Source organism: Pseudoliparis swirei, chromosome 9 (assembly GCF_029220125.1).
Source record: "Pseudoliparis swirei isolate HS2019 ecotype Mariana Trench chromosome 9, NWPU_hadal_v1, whole genome shotgun sequence".
NCBI lineage: Eukaryota > Metazoa > Chordata > Actinopteri > Perciformes > Liparidae > Pseudoliparis > Pseudoliparis swirei.
In genome coordinates, this window is record NC_079396.1 from 10,732,265 (window position 1) to 10,757,904 (window position 25,640).

At 39.0% G+C, this 25,640-nt stretch overlaps 1 protein-coding gene across 1 annotated transcript; it reads left to right on the plus strand.

Moving 5' to 3' along the window:
* The first annotated feature begins 2,016 nt into the window (after window positions 1–2,016).
* Window positions 2,017–16,934, plus strand: edn3b (endothelin 3b). Its single transcript, XM_056423836.1, has 5 exons — window positions 2,017–2,034; window positions 2,130–2,199; window positions 2,300–2,510; window positions 8,608–8,766; window positions 16,853–16,934. The coding sequence occupies exons 1-5, from the start codon at window positions 2,017–2,019 to the stop codon at window positions 16,932–16,934; spliced, it is 540 nt and encodes a 179-aa protein (XP_056279811.1).
* The last annotated feature ends 8,706 nt before the right edge of the window (window positions 16,935–25,640 follow it).

The window sequence follows — 25,640 nt, forward strand, 5'->3', positions numbered from 1 at the left end:
ATCTTCTGGTGTCTCGCCATTAATGAGACAGCTATCTGACTGGTGTCTCAAAGTTATTGAGTCAGCTGTATTGAGTTTGTAATATAATAAACGAAGCTACTCATCCCAAATCAACCACTCCACAACCATCCTTTAAACTCTGGCATAAATAATCAGGACAGGCCTGATTATAGGGCTTTACACTGTATTTGGATGTATGGTTTGGCTAGGTGTCAATACAGTAAGAACATATAGGCCAGGCCTCTCTGCAGTCTGTACAGTGATGGAGTCAAAGCTCAGTCTCAACTTCCTACCATGCATATAAATAGAATCAAGTACTATATTCAATTCAATTCAAATCAGTTTATTTTGTATAGCCCACTATCACAAATTACAAATTTGCATCAGAGGGCTTTACAATCTGTACACACATGACATCCCTGTCCCTGGACCTCACATAGGATCAGGAAAAACTCCCAAGAAATAGAAAAAATATGTTCACGGGGAAAAAATGGCAGAAACCTTCAGGAAAACAACAGAGGAGGGTTCTCTCTAGGCCAGACCTGATTCAGCCCTAACTATAAGACTAAAGAGGAAAGTCTTAAGTCTACTCCTAATGAGGTGACTGTGTCTGCCTCCCGGACTGAAGGTGGAAGCTGGCTCCATAAAAGAGGAGCTTGATAACTGAAGGCTCTGGCTCCCATTCTACTTTTTAAGACTCTAGGAACACAATTTTAAATGTGATTCTTGATTTTAAAGGGAGCCAGTGCAGAGCAGCTAGTGCAGGGGTTATGTAATCTCTTTTCTTAGTTTTAGTGAGTACACGAGCTGCAGCATTCTGGATTAACTGGAGGAATTTAAGAGACTTATTAGAGCAGCCTGATAATAAGGAGTTGCAGTAATCTAGTCTAGAACTAACGAATGCGTGAACCAATTTTTCTGCATCTTTTTGAGACAAGATGTGCCTGATTTTTGAAATATTACGTAGATGAAAGAATGCAGTCCTTGAGATTTGCGTCACGTGGGAGTTGAAGGACAAGTCCCGATCAAAGATAACGCCGAGATTCTTTACAGTGGTGTTGGATGCCAGGGCAATGCCGTCTACAGAAACCACATCACCAGATAATTGATCTCTGAGCTGCTCAGGGCCGAGTAAAATTACTTCGGTTTTGTCTGAGTTTAACATCAAGAAGTTGCAGGTCATCCATGTTTTTATGTCTGAAAGACATGCTTGAAGTTTAGCAAACTGGTTGGTCTCCTCTGGTTTTATCGATAGATATAATTGAGTATCATCTGCAAAACAATGAAAGTTTTAAAATTTAGATTCATGTCATTTCATATCAATAACATTTTGAAAATCAACTTCTTTTGAAGATGAACAAGACATTTTTCACTTTAAAGTGATGATTTTGGTTGTTACTTTTGGTGCTGCTTTTTCCTGTGTTAATCGTGTTTTTATATTTTAGTAATTTCATAGTATTCATATATTGCTTAGTTCATCCTAGCTCATACTCCTTGTTCATGGCGGCCACAGCACCCAAACAAATAAACTTCATAATTCTCAAAATTCGGACCCTTTGTTTTTTTTATTAACAGCATTTACTTTTACTTTTACTTTCAATACTTAAGTACATTTAATATCAGAAAATTACTTTTGATACTTAAGTACAAAAAAAATCAGATACTTTAATACTTTTACTCAAGTAGTATTCTCATAGGTGACTTTTACTTTTACTTGAGTAATTTTCCAGTCAAGTATCTTTACTTTTACTCAAGTATGACTTTTGGGTACTTTATACACCACTGGTTGTACCAGCAGCGTGGGCGTGTACCTTGTTTGGGGCTTTAGACTTTGAGGAGCATTGTTGCTCTCTTTGCTCTGCAGATCACACTTTGCTGCGGGCAGTTTGCTCTCACTCTACAATGTGCATGCTACCGGTGTGATTTATGAAATGAAGCTAATATGAAAGGAACTGTGACCAGCATCCTCTGATCCGTTATTTGACCTCTGTCTGGACCGTGTGGAATTAGCTGCACATGGACATCTCCACAGAAGTAAATGGACTTTCACTCGGTGCTGGGGGAGATTAATTTTAAATTAAGTGCGCTGCATCCTCTTCGAGCTATGATTTATTTTGGGAATATCTGAGAGGACAAGGACACTATCCATCCTCGCGAGAACCATGCTTTTTAAAATTCTTGCATTCATTCTCTTACAAGGTAGGTTTTATGTCGGCAAGGTGCAAACAAAGTTAATGTTTCCCCCCACTATTTATTAACTTGATTATATCTTTATTTCTAATGTGTTTTTTTAAACAAGGGGTTTTGACGTCTGGCAACTCGGTGACATCCGAGCTCAACCCCGCCAGCCTCCCACACTCCAGCACGGCGTTTGGCTCCGGGAGATCCCGAGAGGTGTCTGGAGCAACGGAGTCGAAGTCCAGAGCGAAGCGCTGTACCTGCTATTCCTACACGGATAAAGAGTGCGTCTACTACTGCCACTTGGATATCATCTGGATCAACACTCCCGAGTAAGACATGCTTTATACTATCAGGCACGTGCACAGATAGAGCCCTAGTGGTGCTCAAGCACCAGCCCCTTTGCCCTGGATGAGTAAAGTGCCCTTTTTGCTGGAGACACTTTTTTTTAATTCATCCGTATTTAAGAATAAACGTTACTCTTTCTGTCATCAAGTCCCCCCAAATGTGTTTTAATATCCAACGGGGCATTTATTTGAGTTCTTGTGAGAATTTCGCCCCGACATGCGGGCCTTAGTTTGAGGACCACTGCTCTTGGCTGTTGATGTCTATCAATATCGCTCATTTTGAAAATGACGTAAGAGGGCAATACGGATCCGTATCAGAGCAGCGAGGAGGGCGATACGTGGCTGGCATGACACCCATTAGCCAATCAGAACGCTTGTACTGTTGTTGCTATATAATAATTCATCTTTATTCATAAAGAAAATGTAAGCTAGCTGTCTGATGCTGCCAGAGGAAACACAGGTCGAGGATGTATTGCATCATCAGTGTATTGCTGCTTATGCTTCAACTCTGTCAGAAATTTCTTTGGGCATTGGGTGCCCTTTTTTTTGGTTTGAGCACCTGCCCCCCAAAATGTCTGTGCACGTGCCTGCTATACAACATATATTATTTTGCGTATTTCACCAATCCACCTGGACGTGCTGTTATTCAAGTAAGGGCGGCGGCTGCGTTTCTACACTGGACATATTATTAAGGTCCTTCCGCCAAAAAGACACAAAAAAAGCTAACTTTATTGCATTCTGGTGAATTGTTCTGCACCATTTTCTGCCTTTTCTGCATACATTTCTGCTGAATATGTCTTTATTTATCCACTGTTCAGATTTCTATTTTGGAAAATCACATATTTAATTTAGAAGAGCATATTTTCATATTTAAACATAACATTTCCGAAAGCATTTAATACACATAATAAGTGCCTGAAGGGGAAATAATAAACTGGGGTAGTTTTATGGTCGTGTTTATTAGTTCCATTTTGTCCCCAGGTGTCTTAGATGAAGTAACAATATTTCAAGACAAAATGTAGTCTGTGCATTACTTTATTCAGACCGCCTGACAGACACACATATCCCTGACAAAACGTACACGGACCCAGGGTCCGTGTACGTTTTGTTAGTTTGTTTTTTCGTTTCATTCCAAATACGGAATACGGAAATCACGTGGTTTTTCGTTTTCCGTTTGAAAACCAAAAACGGAAAAACGGAATACCACCTCCGTATTTCGTTTCTGCCGTCTGAAACCAAAAACGACAGAACGGAAGTGCTTAAAATGAAGTCAAAATAAAAGCCAGTGATACATGCCAGTGATACATATTCGTATTAACCTTAGAAGAATATTAATTAATCAATATAAAGAATAAATAATTAAACGGGGATATTTTAACGATGCAAACACATAGCAGGGTAATGTTAGAAGAATATTAATTAGTCAATATAAAGAATAAAGAATTAAACCTGGATATGTTAGCGACAGTGGTGACGACGGGAAGTTTAATATTCATTTAGCCTACACAGCAAGAATCACCTTCTCACTTAATCGTTGCATTGTTTGATGCAACACAGTTCCTAATATAGATTAATCAAAGTAATGTTTCTGTGCAGAGACTATATTTCCACCGCAGAGTAAACGGTTCACCTTTATACCGCTAGATGGCAGTATACCTGTTATTGATACATATGTATTTAATGCCGTTTATTTCCTCTGATATTTATGGTCATGGTTAATTTCCAGCATAGTTGTATACATCATGTATTTACTTGTTTTATTTGGGTCATTTTGGAACTAAACATTCCCACATGGAAGAGTGAGGATATGATGACCACGAGGCAATACATATTGACAATTGAAAAATAAAGAGACAGTTGAGTTTTTCTTATGAAGCAGCGTTCAGTTCGCACCCAGTCACAGCACCACCTGTGCTTCACCTGTAACCTTCATTACTACATCATCATTACATCAACGGTTAATGGGGACACGTTTTTTGTTTTGTTTTTCGTTTTATGTTGATATGCATGTGTGTGTATGTATAGTGTGTGTGTTTATATGTATATATGTGTATATGTATGTATATGTATACGTATGTATGTGTGTATATATATATATATATATATATATATATGATTCTTTGAAATAAGTTTTCGAGAAATCATAGGTTAGGGCACTTATAAGCTCGTTAGCTTCAGCCTCGACCTTTCGGTCAGCCACTTTCTTCATTTGTTGAATTATGAGTGTTGTATATTTTGCTGATTGAAATAAACTCAATCATCATCAACATGTAACCTGTTCTGTTGTGACTGCTGTCTTACTCCTCTGACTACATCACATCATCAACATGTAACCTGTTCTGTTGTTACTCTGCAGTCTTAGCCCTCTGACTACATCACATCATCATCATGTAGTACTTTGGTCTCCAGAAGGATGGAGCTCTGTGTTGTGTGTGAACATGTTCTGAGGAGTTGACTCCATGAGTTATTGTATCAGACTGAAACATGGAGAGCAAAGCTCCTCTCACATCTCTAAGATGTCTCACATAGTTTATAGTAGTGATTGTTAGGAGTTGTTGCCTGTGTTTAGCCGTATGGCTATATCTCTGCATGTACATTTAGATAAGCCATATTCAGCTCAGAGCCTTCTTTAGCTCAGAGCAACAGGCCATGGCCTTCTTTAGTTTAGAGCAGCAAGTCATGACCTTCTTTAGTTTAGAGCAACAAGTCATGGCCTTGTTTAGCTAATAGCAACAGGTTTAGCTCAGAGTAGGCCTAACAGGTCATGGCCTTTAGTTTAGAGCAGCAGCTCACATGTAGCCTACTTATATCTGATCCAATGACATCTGCACACTTCTAGATTAGTAAAGAAAGACAATCTTTGGTATTTTCTAATTCTTTATGTCAAGCACAAGTTAACTACTCCCCTAAAAGAGGAAGCCTTCAGAATTAGTGGTAGCATTGCATTAGGATTACATTCCTGTATTTGAATTGTATTGCTGGATCTCAATTCCTCTGATTCTTCCATCTGCAGTTAATCTGCTCGCATGATTTACATCATCAAAGTGTTGCCTTCCAAGAGCTTTTTCCAAATGAAAAGTGAATGTCAGATGTATGAACCGTCCTGACTGAGCTTCCACTGAAGCTTTATACCTGCTACAAGCTCAGGTCAAAGTGGTGTTTAGTATTATGTGATTTATAGGTTGGCTCAGATTGTTTATCATTGATGTTTGTTCCTGCTGTTTGATTGTCGTGCTCAGACATCAGCTGTGTTCTTAGTGAAGCAATAGGTGTCAGATTGGCATCCAAACTGAGGGTGTCAGGGTCCTTAAGCTTCCCTTCATAAACAAGTGAGGTTCCCAACCACATAGGGGTCCTCCTCCAGTGGGAAATCTTCACACTGGGTCCAAATCTGTGATGTCCGGCTGTCGGGGAGACCGACTTCTTAGCCTGAAACAAGTGATACAATGGTGGCTAATGTATGAAGTTATCATGGCTTCACCGCCCTAAACCGGCTGCATCCGTCTTGTGTGTGTATATTTTGGGGTGTACGTTTGTTACCTAGGTCAGAAGTCGCTGAACAAGCCATCTTCCAGTGCCTTACATCAGAGGGAGGAGGGCAGAGACAGGAGGATGACTGATGTCTATGTTTTTCATTCTTTATTAACTTCACTCAGGAGTGTTATTTATCTTATTGACATTTAATATTTGTTTTTGACAGGTATGAATTATTTTATTGTTAACATTTCTGTTGCTCCTCTATAAACAATATTACGTTATGTATACATTCTAATCCCATTCTAAACATATTTGTTTTTTTAAACTGTTTATAATAATATAATATAACTATACCCTTTTTATTTTATGTAATATAAAAAGCATTAATTTAGTTATTAAAATGGCCACTTATCAATAAGAGTATTATTAAAATCCTAAAAATACTTATCCCTATACCGGAAGGCCACCAGATGGAGGAACGGGAAAGGGAGGGGTGGGTGGAGGGGTATTTAGTTGGTAATCTACAACCTCACCACTAAATGTTACTAAATCTCTCCCCCCCCCCACCCCCAACATGTGATGTGATGAGGAACCATAAAAAATGTCATAGTTTTTTGCACATGTGCAGACACAACGTGTGTTCAACATGTGTCCTAGCACACCACAGATTATTAGCAAAACAATAAAGTGTTATTTTCAACGCCTTGTTTCAAGGTATTTGTTTTGCTACCTCCAGATTAGAATCCTTGGCAAAACGGTGAGAACGCATTCTCGCTTCCTCTTTCTTTTTTTGCGATCAAATGTTTTTATTTAGCATAATCACACAGGATGGCGGAACACCAACACATGGTGCCCTTTCAAATTACAAACAATATGCTGAGACCAAAGGAGTCTCTAAGAACCATAAAGCAGAGAGGAAAGATGGGGGGGGGGGGGGACATAAATATACACACAACACAAGAGACAGACAGACAGACAGACAAATAACATTGACAGGGACCAAGGACATGCGCAATTAGAAGTAAGGGGCGATAGCACACATCTACAGCATATTTTTCAAAGAATCAGCAATGTTGACCCAAGTGTCCAAAGTCTTTTCTGATGCTCCATTTATGCGAGCCGTTGAGATTTCCATATATACAACATCCAAAAAGGAAAGTGTCCATGTCCGAATAGACAAGTCATGAGGTGGTTTCCAACGGGTTGCAATCATTCTCTTAGCAGCTGTAAGTCCAGCAAATGCAGCACGCATTTGAATTTTGGAGAGCTGAAATTCTGACAGATCATTTAGAATCAAAACACTGAGAGTGACAGGCACAGTAACATTAATCAAGACAGATAACTTGGATGCAATATTGTTCCAAAACTGACAAACAGGGGAGCAATCCCAGAACATGTGAACATATGTACCTTGAGTGTTTGGTGGGCAGAAAGTGCATAAAGGACTGGTAATCAGAATCAGAATCAGAATCAGTTTTATTGGCCAAGTAAGTTTGCACAAACAAGGAATTACTTTCATGTGCTTCCTCTTTCTTCTTGTGCCAATTCTGCTGTTGGCTGTCCACTTAATTACTGCTAAGCAAGTTTGGACAAATTGACATAGTTTAAACACTGACAGAAAAGTACAAGCAGTAGGTCTGTTTTCCAATTTGTCAGCTGACATTTTGTGCAGTGCTGCACTGGGATAGAGGATACACTTAAAAACAATTCTCTGTCTCTTTCAAGGTATAGTTTCTTAAAATGGAAGATGGAGCATGGAAAGTAGAAGAGTATGTATCACATTGATCCAAAATGGAAGCATCCCAAATGTTGCAGAGGAACAACTCAATATTGGCTCACAACACGTCCAAGTGTCAGTGTGGGCATACACTGACACTTGTGACCCTAACCCTACACTACAATTATAATGTAAGTGTTCTTCCTCAATTTGCATCATCTATTAATCAGATACATGCAGCAGGAGGTCTGCAAAACGGACTTGATGGTTCATGGACATACTTTTCTCAGCTATACACAAACGTAACTGAGGTACTGTGACAGACTCTCCGCCCTCTTTGGCCTTTTGTATTTTGTTTTTCACAAAATCCATCACATCTTGTAAAAAGCAGATGAGTGGGAATAGGAGAGATTGGAGAGAAGATAAGCAATGCCACCTGACAATTAACAGCATTAGCAGCATACAGTCATGGATTTTTTTAATGTTTATTTCTATCCATATAAGTTATATTCACTTACATTTAACTTATCACTAAACAAAAAAAGTTCACTGGCAAAAGGTTTCATCAATAAATGAATGCAAAGCGCAATGTGTTCAGTGAAACATCTAATGCTAATGATTCTTTTTAAATAGAGATCTTCTGCCTAGATTGAGAAGCATGTTTTATGTGCATGTTTTTTCTTGAAACCTAAACTGCCAGAACATAATCCATAGAGATCTCGCTATCAATAGTGTGAACGCCTCGATATGCCTCCTATGGTTACATTTAGATGCTCTCCAAAACTAAGACTGTTTAGTATTCTTTGTTTTTCCTTGTCCCAAGAATGGGATTTCTCTCACATTGAACTTTTCCTTAAAAAAGCTCTTCTGTTTGTTTGACCCTCTCAGACACACGGTGCCCTATGGAATGTTAAGCTACAGAGGACCTCAGCGGACCAGACGGGCTTTCGGTGGACAAGCAACTGACCGCAAAGAGGCAAAGACTCAGCGCTGCATTTGCACTGTTCAGGATGCAGACCCCGAGTGCGATCATTTTTGCCTGTTAAGGTCAGTCTGATTCTTTCTTTCTCATCGGATTCGTCTAATTATTTTTAGATCATCACATTATGCTAATTATAAGTGGAGAGTGAAATAAATTAACCCTGATGAAAATGGATGGGCTGAATTAGCCATTTTTTAGGATATTACAGATTTAATATGACATTTTCTCCACAGAGTCCCTGGTCCTGGATGACAGTTTGAAACCTCTCCATCGTCTGCTCTTCTTCTCTGGGGAATGGACAATGCCCTCCTCTTCACCCTCTTCCCTCTCTTATTGCAACTCTTGCCTCCACATGTAAACATTCAAGGAAAACACTATGGAGTTTAAACACTGTGTAGACATTCCTCAGCATCACAAGTCTTGGAGCAAGTTTCATCTGGCTGTACGGTTTCAAGCACTCCTCAGCAAATTCAATACAGATCCCTGGAGGCTGTCCTTTTTTGTTTCCTTCTGAGAGCAGCAAGAGGATTACTTGCATCCTGAACTCATAGCTCTTCTGTAAAACTTGATCAGACAAATCCTGTGTATTAGCACCTGTTTGGATTGAGAACTACGCTTGTTGTTAGCTTGTATCAACCTGTAAGGGACAAAAAAAAGGCATTTCTATGACAATGTTGGAAAACAAAAAGTGACACACGGAGGCATGTAAAGTAGGAACAAGGAATGATATTGCGATATCTTGCCATAGGAATATTGAAATAATTGTTTCTATTAGCAAGTATTGCCTGTGCAGTCAAAGCGTTGTTCATCTGATTACGCTAAAACGGAAACATCCTATATTGAAAATGCAATTGCATAAGTAAAAGTATGTAAGTAAAATCAGGAAAATATTCGATGTATTAAACGTAAAAGTACTTAACGCAGAAAAAATGTCTCAGTGTCCGTATTGTTCTATATTATATAATTGTATTATTATACTTATGCATTAATGTGAAAGCCTACATTTAGTGCTGTTGTTGATTGAGGTGGAGCTATAATTTTAAACTATTTCTTGGACTGCAATTAATTATTATTTATATTATGGACTAATCTGCTGATTATTTTTTTGCTTAATCAACTAATTGTTTCAAATGTACTTGTGATTACAGTTGGGTGGTTTAATTTATAACAAAACATTACATTTTACATATGTTTCTTGATTTATTTTATATGCAAAATTGGGGTCATATATGATAATACTGTTTAATTAAATCTAATCTTTCAGCTACAAAATATATTGCAATGTAATGCCAACATATACATTAGTAGAAAAAATATCTTCAGTAAAAGCAATGAATAAACCAACAATAAATTGAATTACTATCGACGGCACTTTGCAGCCTCAGCATACCACTGATCGATCATTGTCAATATTCAATCACCTTCCTTTGTTGCTGTGGTTGCACTATAATTAACCTAAGTGTGTGTTCATTCCTGAAGCATAACCAGCTCACTCAGCTCCTCAGATTTGTTTTCTTCATCAAGCTTTGCAGTCACATCAGTTATTATTGACGTAAAAAATCAATAATTCCACACACACCTCACTTAAGGAACAATTTACTCAGAAGTTACCACCAGAGGATCCACCATGATCATATTAGTATTGATCATGTTGGCCAGTGATGCAGCATTGTGAGTGTGTTGACCTAAGGAAACTTAACGGGCTTGTACATGCAACTATCCCGAAGTACAATGATTAATAACCTTATTGCATTGATGTGCATTTTTGATTGCATGCTCAGTAGATACTTTATTGAAAGTGTGAAAAGCAACCAGTAACATCTGAGACTAAATTATAATAAATTACGGAAAAACGGAATACCACCTCCGTATTTCTTTTCTGCCATCTGAAACCAAAAACGACAGAACGGAAGTGCTTAAAATGAAAGTCAAAATAAAAGCCAGTGATACATATTCGTATTGACGTTAGAAGAATATTAATTAATCAATATAAAGAATAAACCACTGTAGCAGGACCGACGCCGCTACCCGTGGGTTTCCCCCACCAGCACCAAGGACCAGCCAGGCACAGAGAGGTTTCGCTCAATGACATCTTTATTTCTCCAAACACACACCGAGCAGACCGCCAAACATGCGCCTCTGCTCACTTCTCCTCCTCCACTCTCCACTGAGAGCTTTTATGAGCGCGGCCTCGGCTGCTGACTGATTGCAAATCACCAGCAGCCGAGGCCAAATTAGAGCCAGCTGCCACAACCACGTGATTTCCGTATTCCGTATTTGGAATGAAACAAAAAAACAAACTAACAAAACGTACACGGACCCAGGTGGGCTGTTGTAGCCAGAGAGAGATAGGACCCAAATGTTTCATAATATTTGAGATTGCTGGCCCAAGGCCTGCCGCTGTAGGACTCACCACAAAGGTAAATCATACACTGCAAAGTCTTCAAAAAGATTTGAGTTGTTAAGCAGCTGACAATCTCAGTAACATGCAAACACTGATTGATTCAAGTGTGGAATGTGAGGAGTGTTCATGGTTGAGTTGTTGTTCACACTCAGTGACCTCAAAGATTATTTTCTCACTCATCTTCTAACCATGAACAATGGGATCGACATGATCACACAATGTTCTGCAACAGTTTGAACCGTCTCAGGTTATTTCATGTGAAAGATTTATGTTTGGGGATTTGTTTTCTTACAGGTGGGGTTCAATTAGGATGGTTAGTTGATGTCATATACTTCCATGCAGGATCAGGATTTAGCTTAATTTAAATATGAAGCTGATGACAGTCGGAGGGTAGTCACTGTCAAAGAACACTGATCAAACCACAACCAATCAGTCCTGACAAAGCAGATTAGCTGTGTTTTTTTGTGTTAAACCATGAATATATATGAATATTCAATGTTAGTTTCTATATATTAAGTTAATGAAGAACATAGTGTCTTATATGTGGAAAACTTTGTTTGTTAAAGTGTAGAATGTAACACGACAGACGAGAAAACATGCTTATTAGCTGCAGTAAATAGGTTTGTGCTTGTAAAAAGTAGACTGTTCTGGATCATGATTACATTCTTATTTATCTGAACAGGCTTGTCTGTCACAGACTTTATTGATGCCCACAGGGAATGAAGAAGTGTATCAGTGCATGTTGTAGCATCACACCTGATGATGCAAGTACACATTATTATGTGTGAAGATTTATAAAATAATTTAATACCACAAGCAGGCACGTGCACAGATAGAGCCCTAGTGGTGCTCAAGCACCAGCCCTTTTGCCCTGGATGAGAAAAGGGCCCTTTCTGCTAGAGCCACTTTTTTTCATTCATCAGCATTAAAGAATAAAAATGACTCTCTGTCATCAAGTCCCCCCAAATGTGTTTTGATATCCGACGGGGCATTTATTTGAGTTCTTGTGAGAATTTCGCCCCGACATGCTTGTATCACATTGTTTCATGTGGTATGTTTCTCTTTGTTTTGTCTGTTCCAGTTTTACAAAGATCAATCTTGTATGAGCATTGCAGAGGCTGAAAAGGGTAAACGCAAGAAAAAACAACACTTGTAATAACTAACCCAGAGTGAGGTCATGCCGGGAAATATCAGACTGAGGCTTTATAACTTTTTTACAGAGGTTTGATATTTCACGGCATGACCGAGCGGTCGAGGTTAGTAAGTTGTTTATTATATGGCATTTTTCGCTCCTATCATTTTGTAAATAAAAACTAATTGTAATTGTTAATAGAAAACTTTTCATTTTGTTTAGCTCTCATGTCTTCTCACGACACAATGTGTTTCAATTACTTGCTAACTTCAAGTTACAGCGATCAATCTAAAAATTATTTTGCCGATGGGTGCCCTTTTTTTTGGTTCGAGCACCTGCCCCCCAAAATGTCTGTGCACGTGCCTGACCACAAGTCAAGAGATTGATTAATGTCTCTCCTTCACAGCTCAATTTCTACAACACACATCTTGCGCTTTTTTCCACTTCACTTCAGCAAGACAAATCACAATTCTGAGAAATTACTACTCCAACAACTCAGAAACCCAAAAGCATGTATCACAGACAGGCAGATACGATCAACGTCCAACTTTAGTCAGTTAAAAAAGGTCAAATCCAAGTAGACAGTCAGATCAGGCAAATCAATCCAATGAAGGACGAGGCAGAGAATCATAAAACCATTGGCCAGGCACTAGATTAGGCAGGCAGATTATACCTGTTTATACCTGGCGTTACCATGAGTCCTGGATGATAAATTCACAAGTGGACAGGTCTAAGTACAGGCGTACTGAGGTCACATCTGATCGGATCACTCTGACTCCATTTGGAGGTGGTCTGGACCACATATTTTCAATTCAATTCAGTTTATTTAGTATTTTTGTACATATGACCACATTCGTTTTACAAATGCGTCATGTTGGGTCAAATTGATACTTAACTGGCATCCTGTGCGTAAGTGGAAGTACATACTCTTATACGTGGCACTGGCATCATATAAAAGTGCTACAACAGGCAACAAGAAGAACGACAAGATTAAGAACAACACCACGCAAAAGGGATTCTCATGGATGGAGAGCACACGCAGTGACATGGTGTCGGATTTGCATTTGTGCCGAAGAGTCAGCACAAAAATATACGTGTATATATACATCGCAACTGGGTTATTTCCCCCCCAAAAAAATCCAGTCTTCAAATCAACAACAAGTGCTCGGAGGCCATCTGGCATTCAAACAGACTTGAGAGTATAAAACTCCCTGTGGAATGAGAGCAATTGACAATTGATTTACAATATAAGTATTCTAACTGTCAAATAAACCACAATTATTTCCAAGTACTGTGTTTTTTGTTACGAAAGATTGTGTTTTAACTGTACAATAGAAACTTCAACACTGTAAAGTATAAGTACTGCAACTGTTGATCAAATAACTCCTGGTATACTTTATGTCAAACTGGTGATTTGAGGTTTACTGGCATTCGGCTTTCTTCTTGACACATTTATTAATCTTCATCAATAACTGCAAACATTTCTTTTGGTGAAAAACAACAAATATTTCTGGCATTTAATTAGGGAGCATATTACACAATAGCAACCATAACACAATAGGTATTCATATTCAAATTGGCAGATCCAATCAAGCTCTGGTTCCAACCTAATAACAAAAGAGACAACTCTGTTGAGAGTGAGCTAGACGTCACTCATCAGATGAAAACACATTGAGAGAAATGCCTGGACTTTGTTTTGGCTTCTCTTCATACTGAAACTGCTGGTACACGGTTCATAGTAACTGTGCAACATGATGTGCTGTTCTAACTAAATTGTTCCCTCAATTCTGCCGACTCATCCACTTTCTCCCTCCAGTTTGCCCAAAACTCATGTTCCATGAGCTGCTGACAATGGTGGAGCAGTGCTGTAACGGGCCCTAGTGCACACAAGTTATTACTTATGACACATACACACACACACACACACAACCAACTATCATCAAACATTAACATACACGGGACCCAGAAATCCTTACTGAATATCCGCATATGACATGTATACAAATATAAGAATATATTAATTTAATTGAATAATTTGTAAAGCTTTTTATAGTGTTTTCTAGTTTTTCTAGAATATATAGTTATATACATTGGTTATCGATTGCTTCTGACTATTTACACAGAATAGAAACATACATACAGCAAATGGCAACAGTTGTAATTCGATGTGAGATTGTCCCATCCAATAAGATATGGGAGGGCCTGCTCTCTCTACAGGGGCTCCTCTATCACATGGGCCCCAGTACATCTGCACTCCATGCAATGTTTGTATTTATGCCTCTGGGTGGTACCTTTACGAAGCTGACATCCATCTTCTTAAATAAACACAAATTGGAATTTCAAAATGGAAAAAGCAGAAAACCGTCACTCTTGTGATTAATCCTGCAGTTAATGCAAGTACCAACAAACAAGCAGGCCATCTGTCGAGCATCGCAAGGTTATGCCTCATAGGTAAAACAGGTGATCACTCTTAGCTCGATCAAACAGTGTATATTTTCTCAGCATTGTACACACTGGCAGCCCGTCCAATGTTGATCTTGGTGAATCTGTTGATGGAAAAGAAAAGCTTTGAATTACTCTGATTCTATTAGGCAGGCAAAAAAATAGACAACTGTTTACATAATTTAAGTACAAACTCAATATAATGTTAACTCAAAAGATTAATAGTATTTTAAACCAACTAAGTCATGTGTGTGTTTGTTTATGTGTGTGTGTGTGTGTGTGTGCGTGTGTGTTACTCAGCTTGTAGGAGGGTGGAAGGACTTCCTTTATGATTGAAGTTATCCGTGGCATTCTTGGAGAGGGCGGTAAGAGAATACAAGAGCCATCCATCCCCCTTCCGGGGCAATGAGGGAGCATATAAGCTGCAGAGACAGGAAACAAGTTGTAACTGATTAGGATAGTTTGACACATTGATTACAAATTTGGTAAATTGTCATTACCTTTCTGTTGGCTGAAACAAAGCAGCCCTGCAGTGATCCACATCAAGCAGAGGGAGGATGGCAGGAGGAATGGCTGACTGATATGTCTGTTCTTCATTTTTTATAGACTTCACTCAGAAATATTTTGTATTTTATTGACATTTTACAATTGGTTCCAGCGAGATATTATTTAGTTTATATAGTGGCTTTGCTGTTTAAAAATGTGCTGCTCTGGAAATTATTTTTAGTTATATAAAAACTATTAATATATACGTAATATATATCTTATATGTTTAAAAAAAACTATTATTTAATAAGAGTACCGTATTGATAAAGAATTGAACAGATAAGGAATACCATCAGGAGTCGTAAAATCCTGATGACACCCTTCCCCTTCTCTTCCTGGGTAATGTTTCACTTTTTCCTGTTAAAGTTGTTCTCATCTGAATTAGGGGTCTTAGGACAGAGGGTGTGATAAAGTGCTCAGACTTGTCATTTCGAAATTTAGCAATATACATACATTTGGCGTGACCTGAGCCTCAGGCGTGACACCTTTGAAATGTGGAATTTACTCTTCTTGGCTCCATGGTCCTCCGACTCAAACCCACTTCCCAAGAAGATTAAAAGTTTACAGCAATTCATTTTGAATGGTCTTTTCCTAGGTTAGTGTTAGTTGTAGGAACTGTTATATTGATTACAAGACATGGAACCCGGTTTCATTCTTAATCGTTTGATAAGGGTCACAACTTTTGTCAGTTATTTGAATTCCTTTAGTTGATAAAGAAAAGAAGACTAAACCCTAACTCATTAGCTAAAGTAGTTAGGTCCTCTTCCATTTAAAACAGGTATGTACTGTATTCCAGCAATTGTTCACTGTAGTGATATTTAATAATATTGAATAACACTTCAATAATTAGTTCAGCGTATGTGTTGTGAACGAAGCCAACTTCAATACGATTAAGTTTGATCAAACACTGTTTAGTCACACTGACACACATTACAGACTGATTTTCATCCAATTATAATTTTTAATTCAGTTCTTCATTTGACAAGAAGATCTTACAATTTTGTTTCAGAATTGGTACAAATGCCACACAACAAGCACTTTCCATTGACATTGTTGAATATATTAGTGTACTATTAGTGTGTTCTCTCAGTGCATGCTGGGAAGTCTGCAAATATGCCAAGAAAGTATATTCATAATAAATTAATTGCCCTATATTAACTTTCAGTAGTCCATTCATGTCAAAAGACTTCAAGTCAGATGAACTAATGACTTCAATTCAGATGAACTCACATGAATTTAATGACAGAAGATTCCTCTGAATTCCAGTATGATGATTTACAAATGTTCTCCATTTGTCAAAAAGTCTGATACGTCTACATTGTGTTGGAGGCTATAGGTAATGTATTGTTTTTTTGCTTTGTGGCAACAACTAAGCGATGTCGAATGCAAACATAAATCATCTGGTGGCTATGATGTCACCCTTCGTCCCACTCTATCTTTCTCAGATATATATTTCATCTCTGTGTCCGCCTCAAGGAAGTGCAACAAAACAGTGTCACAGTGTAGATAATGTAGCAAGCATGCAGAAATACTGCATATGATACATATGGCAACATGACCCACATGTCTGGTGACGGTACAGTAAAAATGGTGAAATCTCTTGACCTGTTGTAAGGGGCGTGTGCAGGTATGGTACATTGGAGACTGTCCTCATGGCTGTGATGGTGTCTGACCGCCACCATGTGGAGGAATCTCTTTACAGCGACTAGACGTTGGCTTCTTATGTTAACAAGAACATTTAATATTTATATCCAAATTGATTTATAACGGTGTCTGGCTATATATTCAGTGGATTCAACAGTAACCTCATTCATCACAGGGATAATAGTTTAAGATGCATATAGCTTTAATTTAGTTTAAGTTTCCAAAATCTTCCCCACATGGAAATGAAGTCATTTGGCTGCTGATTTTTGCATCCTGTGAGCAGGAAGGAGACCCACTGAGGCGTGACTGGAATGGATTTTCCTGTATGCATATTTGCATTTGAACAGAGCACTTGTGGGTTGTAAGCCAATTCCAAAGGGTGTTCCTATTCTACAATGCAACACTTAACCTTCATCCAACATAATTACTAGATTCATGCTTCTGAATGGAGCTTGTTGGATGTGTGGTATACTGGAATTTAGCCTGCATGTAGTTTTCTAGCTTTTGGAACCGAATAAAAAATATTTATAATTAACAAAAATACTGATCTAACATATTATAAACTACATTCCTTGAACATTATGTCTTCTCAGTTATGATCAAAGCCAGACGAAAGTTTGTTTGACATATGTCTTGCTCATTGGGCTATATCCATGTCTATATCAATAATTTCCATTAGCTTTATGGATAGCCAAGAGCATTGATTTGCAATTAATGCTGCATAATGCACATACAATGTGGACTTTTAGAAACTGGCAGGTGCATAAATGGCATCCTAGGGTGCTCTGACACTAATAGGCAGCAGCAGTCAATTCATTTGCTAAAAGCTCTGGAGCCAGAACTCAGCAGGTGTCCTCCCCCTTCATTTTAAAGAGATGGGTATAGGCCTACTTACATTTAAATATATACAATTAGACATTAAATTGACATGCTTCTACTGATGCAGACAAGTAACTCGAGGGATCATATATATATGAATAATATATATGAATAATAATATATATGCACCTATATGAATATAAATGAATAATATATCATATATATATATGAATTTCAAACAGAATTCGAGAACTTTGACATATATATATGAATTATATATATGAATAATAATGTATGTATATATATATATATATCAAAGTTCTCAATTTATGTTTTTATTTAATTGCAATGCCCCATTGAACTGAACATGTGCATTAGACAACCTTTTTGTTCCTTCTTTTTCTTGCACATTGTGCTTCACGGTGGGAAAAGATGACCCGAATATCAGTAAGGCAGGTGGTGACAGGCGCTGCGTGGCATCAGCGGAGCGGTCCTCACATCTCACGCACGACGTGAGGAGTTCCCTCGCTTCACCGTGAAAACGCCCCTCTATTCTCTTGCTAGCCCTTCCCGAACGTGAGCATCCCTGCCGGCTTGAGCCCGTCTGCTGTCCCAGCCTCGCAAAGGGTACACCTCCCGTGGCAGAGGAAAGGCGCTCCGGGGCGGTGCGTCCGTCTTCCAGTTTCCTGCCATCTCAATGTCCAGATTGTGGACTGAAGCTTGACAGCCGGACCTGACAGGACAGGTAACATAACGCCTTCGATGCGCCCGTCTCATACTGTGACAGCGGAACAGGTGGATGCTGCATTTTGCCGGTTGTTGGGAAATGACATTGCGGGCATCTCCGCGCCGGTGACAGCATTTGACACAAAAACGTGCTCCGCAAAGACAGCGCTTTGTGGCTCAAGCGCCGCGGACGGATGGGGGGTGCTGCCACGGAGCTTTAATCTGAGCAACATGGTCGGCGGGCTGGTTTAAAAGGCTGTATAGCATCAGGGCATCCTTTTTTGTCCATGCAGATCAAGGCCCAGTAGAAAGAGCAGGTGCATCTTTCTTATCGTCTGATCACAGAGCGCCGGTTCAGCCCTGCTTCTTTCCACATCCAGCCCGCACACCTATCATTACGCGCTATTCTTAGACACGCATGTGTGTGTAAGGATTGTGATTTCTCTATGTGGAGCTATAGGCTAATAGCTGATGCTCAAGATAATGAGCTAATTGAAGACGGAGTGGAGTGTGTTGTCGCGGGTGTGGCAGAGGGGGCAGGCGTGGGCGCATCGGCACAGCGACGGTCTGGTGCGCGTTTGAATTGCAGTGTGAGAAAGTGTGCTATTGAACTGGAATAGCTCTGAAACTAGAATTAGAGGAGTGTATTTAGAAAAGAAAATTCACATTTATCTGAATTATTTAAAGAAAGGGGTACAAACTGACCTATCTAGCACGTTAAATGGCTTTTCCACCGCTATAATGCATGTTATCATTAGGTGCAGGTAAATGTCTGTTAATACAAAAATGACATTAGCATTTCTGCAATGGGTTTGATATATCCTCAACATTAAAAGATGTAACTCATAACTTCCACAGTCACTTGGGTTAATTTCCGGATGTATCTCTAAGTGCCACATGCCTTCTGTTCAACATATTGGACAATGTATTCCTGAAATGATACACTCATTACATTTCATATTTGATTCTGCAGTTATAACAGATACAGTAGTCTGATCGCACATTTTGTTGATGGAAAGAAATAATTCAGCCACTACAGTAACAACAAAAATAGCTAATAACTGCACTTCTCAGCAAGTTCTATTTCATCATCTCCAGACAAGTCTGACTGTAAACGTTCCAATTATAAGTCATGCACCCTTCTGTTCACCCTCCTTCTACTCACACAGACTGTCAGTACTCGTGTATCTGGCTCCTTCTCAGCCACGCCACAGGCTACAGTAACTCCAAGACTCTGAGTGTGTGGAGGCACAGTCAGGGAGGGGGAGAACTAGATATACAATGCATCCATCTGTCCATCTGTGCCCTCCTTGCATCTTTAAGGATCATTTTCATTTATTTCACCTGCTCCTCTTCCAGCCTCCCTGGTGTGCGTTGCAATGGTGCAACCATAAGCAGTGTGTGCTCCTCGGTTTACGCCTCTTTGCTCGCTCACATCAAAGAGCAAAGCCTCTGTCTGCGGCTGCATGTCGTCTTAAACACCTTCTGGAATAATTATCGAACACCTGTTTTCCAGGTTGCGGTCAAGGTGGTTCAAGGCGTCTCAGTTGATACAACAATGGATTTACATCATACATTTCCAACAGAGCAATTTACTCTTTAACCATGACAGGTATGATGTAACAGACAGTCAACAAGAAGGGACGAGCAAGGATACACAGTGTTTGCAGGCGGTGACTCCATTACATTCCAGGTCAATGTGTTATTCTCTATGCATGTGCCATAAGGGTCAAAGGTCAGGTCACATGTTGAACTGCTGCAGGATGCACTTTCGTGTGTGCGTTTCTGCGTAGGTAAATCCAGCACGCTTGCTTGTTTAAGGGAGCACACTTTGCTACAATTCTCCCTGGAGTCCTATTTCAAGTCATCCTGTGATCGATTCGTAATAGCTCATTGACGCAAATTGGAATTCTGCACAAGATAAACTTACGCCACTTAGAAGTTAGAGCAGCTTTCAGAGGCGTATTAAATATAATAACATTGAATACACTGTCACTTGCATTATCATCACAAATGATTGGTTGTGGGATGCACTGCCTGAATCAGCAAGACATCCCATATTCTGGTGATTTAACATCATATTTACATTAAGACTGCAACACCGTTGGACAAAAGTATATTCTATTAGCCTCATGAAACCCTAAACCACGAATCAATTGCAATCATAAATCGAGATGTTTTTAAAACTAGAAATAGTGTGATTGCTCAAAGCAATATAACAGATAAATACCATATTTTTGGCTTCAACTGCAAAAAAAAGAAGAGTTTCAGTTGTTACCTGCTTAGTTTGAATGACTAAATGAAATGAATTCATGTGATTAGATGAGATTTGAACAAAAATCTTAAATGTGTAAATACTTACCAATCACTGTGTTCAGCACTCACGGTTGATGTTGTAAACCTTTGGATCCTCCTGCTTGATTTTCATAATACCAACAACAACTCTTATTAAAGGAATACTTCAACCACAACACGATCATGTGTATCAATTTATAATGATGGGTTACCTTGATTTATTCTTTTTGCTTTTCCCGCATGCCTCCACGGTGAACAAATCCAAGGTCACAGAACGTGAATAATTGATATGCAAATGGTTATTAGTTGGGTGAAGTATTCCTTTAAGTTATGAACAGATGTGATGGCTAGATTTGTCTTAATTTACACACCTCAGATTTGAATACTTATGGCATAATATCACTTTACATATTCTGAATAGCATCATAAAGACCAGATGATCATTTTCATAAAAGGGAATAATTTGACCCCACCATTTTTCCTTTGAGTGCTAAAATTGCATATTGATTTGAACAGCCCAACCAGATATGTGGGCAACAAATGATCCTCTACAAAGAGTGGGAGAAATAACATGCTCCAATAATAATGGTACATAAGTCACTCTACTGTGACAGACATAACATCCTCAGCTCTGTTTTCACCGACCCTTTGTCTTCATGGCAAACCCTTTTAGAGCAGACTGAGCAGACGTCATACTTGATATTATATACGGTTGGTCATCCCCACCCACTCAGCCGTCTCCACCGGGTCACTTCACTACGCCCACCTCTACGTGACCTGTCACATCCTCCTGTACAGCGACACGATGTGATTGTTCATCTCTTCTTTAATCGTACGCATGTCATATGTCAACCAGCAAAATCATTCCTACATGCGGTTGTCTTATTCTTTATCTTATTTTGTATGTGTTTGTATGTTTTTATGTTTTATGTTCACTGTATGCACCCATACACCAGAACAAATTCCAGGTAGGTGAAAACCTACTTGGCAATAAATACAATTCTGATTCTGATTCTGATTCTGATATGCTTGGTGTACAATGTTAGGCGAGGGTTCCCATGGTAACTGCATTTTAAACAGGCACGCCTGATGTCTCTTTGTTAACCATCGTGAGTGGTGACACTCCTCTCTCTGGGGAAATTGATGAAAAAAATGTTTTAACTGTGCTGGAGGCACAATGTGGTGCCTGTCATTTTACTGTCATTGTGGGGAAGACAGACGCTATGTTTCGGTTTTCTTCTATTTGACTCTGAAAGCAAAGAGGGAAGTATGCAGAAGATGTTTTTACTGTGGGAATTGGAGAAAGGGATTTAATTGAGCTTGACTCTTGCGATAAAGTATAATAATATGGGAATTTGTCGGGCTACATGATAATGGATGCATTCAGCTTGATAGATTTATTTTTCTCATTAACAATCCTAATTAATGCAATGTATTGTGTTGTGTTTCTCGTAATTAACAAAAAACATGGACATGTACTTTTAGTTACTTCCGGTACTTTCTTCTTCTGTACAACATCCAGCTGAAAACATGATGATAACAGCTGCACCTATATGATGCAACACAATAAATGAAATAGCACTGAAAGAGAAATAACTCAGATTATGTTATGCAAAAGAGGTGCTGATTCCACTCGATGGTTCAGTGTTAAGGTTGAACAGTTGTATTATATTGCACTACTTTACACACTGCACACACTATATAATCTACAGTCTGCCTTGCTTTGTCAGATTATATATGTCAGGTCTGGACATTGTTTGTCACTTAGTGTATCAACATGTCAACACTTCTCAGAATCAGTGTCACACACAGCTGTGTCTGTACACTGATGGTTGTTAAAATAATCCTATTTTTGATTTAAAAAAGCAAAGAAAAAAAGTAATCTGAGCATATCAATCATGTCGAGAAAATCGAATTGCTTTTGACCTTTAATGCAATGTTCCAATGCCTTGTTACATATCCTGACATGACCCCTTCAGTAAATGGATGTAAGATTACTTTGTGGTGTAGAATGGAGGAGGTTGGCTTTTCCGCTTGTGTAAACTGATTCATATTTAAGATATTCATGTCATGAATTAAACAAAGCATTCTGACAGTTCGTTTTGAGAGATCCCACCGCCTGATTTGCTTTAATCACTGAGGATTAACTGTACAACGAAACCCTCCCTCCTGCTCTAATCATTTTGATATGCACATTCCTTCACCTTCTATGACTCTAAGCTACAATGGAGCAGACACAGTTTGCAATCAGACAATCTGTCTTTTCATGTCAGCTCAAGAAGGAGAACTTAGTACTGCAGATGTTGAAGTGTACTCTTCTAACCCCTGCGATACCCCTTGGTGTAGTGCAGAGCCTTCCCACGAGACAGTGCTTGTTCGATGCAGGTAGTGCAACTTGCTCTGGGCTTGCTCTCTCTTGGGGAGGACAAACTTGCAGCCTCATCGGTTCCCAAGTTGTATCATTTATCTCTCTTGTGGGATGACATGATTTGCAGCAGACTCAACAGTCGTGCTACGCAATCTGCTTCTGAGACTGCGGAGTGCCAAAGGTTCGGAGAATGTATCTATGTGGTTTCCCCTAAACAAGGTCATCTTGCCACAAGGATTGATGGACTGACTGTATATTCCATTAGAAGGGAGCACTGATTATATAGCTGTCGAGGGAGCTGCATGATAAAATGGCAAGGCTCATTGAGAAATGTTCAGTGATTGGCTAATGCAGTGTGTGGCTTCTGCATATGTCAGTGGACATCCTGACATTTAGCATAATGAAGCTCTAGCGGAAGTTCAGACGGGAAGACTTTGACTCTATCACACCTAGGCCCTGGGTTTATTCCTCATACTTCTGTCATTCACTCCTCATGCATGCTCACTCATAATTTCCTTGTTACCTTCGCATTGAAAATGCGGAAGGTAATGTTTTGATCGCCGTGTATTTGTATGCGTGCGTGTTATTCGCATAAGTAAAAAAGTATTAAACCGAATCGCATGAAATTTGGTGGGATGATTGGTTATTATCCGGGGACCATTTGATTAGATTTTGTGATCGATCGGGTCAAAGGTCAAGGTTAAGGTCATGAAAAAGTTCAAAATCTTCTTCGCACGATGCAAATTGGGTGGGATGATTGGTTGTTAATTATTTGATTTTGATTAGATTTGGGTCAAGGTCGAGGTCATGGAAAGGTCAAAATCTTCTTTTTACCATAGCACGGTCAATTTATATCCAATTGGCATGCAACTAATGCCAAAATGTTCATAATTCAATGCCCAATCTTGTGATATGCAAAGGTATGCGCTCTACCGAGTGCCCGTTCTAGTTGTCATTGTTTGGGGCTGCCCATCAGATTAGCCGGTTTCTTCTATCCAATAGCACAATGACACAATGACAGCATTAGCTTATCGTCTTGCTGCCCTTCTCTTTTTAGTACATTAACGCTGCTGTTTCACGCCCCTCCACCTCCCCATCAGCTTCATCGGCTCCATCAGCTTCGTCACCTCATCAATCAGCCTCAACATCAGCCACCACCACCAGTGTCTGGACTCCAGGGGGGTTTATCTCATTGCGGCTCAGGGCAGACGCCCCTTGATTACGAAGTCCAAGCGCCACACACTCTATCAAGACTTTATCATCACACATCATCTGTTAATTATAAACAATTATCTTTTCTTCATCTGACTTGTCTCTTTTGATTTATAAATAGGAGGCCAACATGTAATTATATTTTTGTGGCTGTGCATTTTATTGCCAACAGTAGCTGCTTTAGACATTAATAAATAACATGTATTGCTGTGATAATCATTACAGTCTTGATACACTGCTCTCATTATATTGTACATGTATAGTGTTGGATTACAAATGCGACTAATCTTATCAGTCAAAACAGCAGACAATATTTTATTAACAGGAGTCTAAATAAATAAATTGTAAAGTGGTGCTAGAGAAAATGTCAAGGGATTGCCAAAATCAATAGGATTCATCTTCTGCTTTAGACAATCACTCTAATAGTCCAAGAGATATTTAAGTCTGGAGTAAAATAGTGGACCAATCAGTCAACCAGGATTGCAATCCTTGGATGACGCAACTTAAAAAATAAGGGTTCAGATAGAACAAACCAAACAAGTGGGATTCCTAGACATAACTAAATCAATTTATCAATTTGTGCATGTCAAAGGGCACCATGGAGAGGGATTAACCTCCAAAAAGTAGTATGAATAAAGTATCGGCGCCAGCCTGTCACCCTGCAAAACATCAAGGATACTTTTACACTTGGCACAAAATGAGGAGGTCTGGATCCAAGGTTATCGTTGATGAGAAAAAAACTTAATCAAACGTTCTGAAAACAGACAGATGGTTTAGGAGCAAACCCTCTTTGTTTCTAGGCGAAAGTATATCTCTTTAAATCTCAAAATTTAACAGCCTATTAACAGGACTATAATTTGGAGCATGCTCAGTTCATTGTTGTGAAAGATCTCATCTCTGATAAATGAAGACCACTACCTGGAGATCACAGGAAGCACATTATCTGTGTCCCTGTCAACCCACAACTTTTATTACTACTGCTGCTATTACTACTACAACTTTGCTTTTGTAACAGTTTTGTTTCAATATTAGTGCTTTTGCAATATTAGAATTAAATAAAAAGAAAGAAAAAGCTTGAATGAGCAAATATTGATGATGACAAATATCTTTGGTAAAAGTGAGCATTGGATGTGTTATTATAACCCACTTCTCTTGTAAGTAAATCTGTCCATACACTGATGCTTCTTTATATGAAAACGCCCATAAAGTTAGTGCACTTAAAATCTAACAAGCTGAACAAAATCAGTGTCTTCATTACAGGGTCAGTTAACTATAATTAAAAACCATTAAAACATTATAAAAACATCACAAGACACCCTCATGGCATCTAGCCATCTAGCTATTTTTTCAA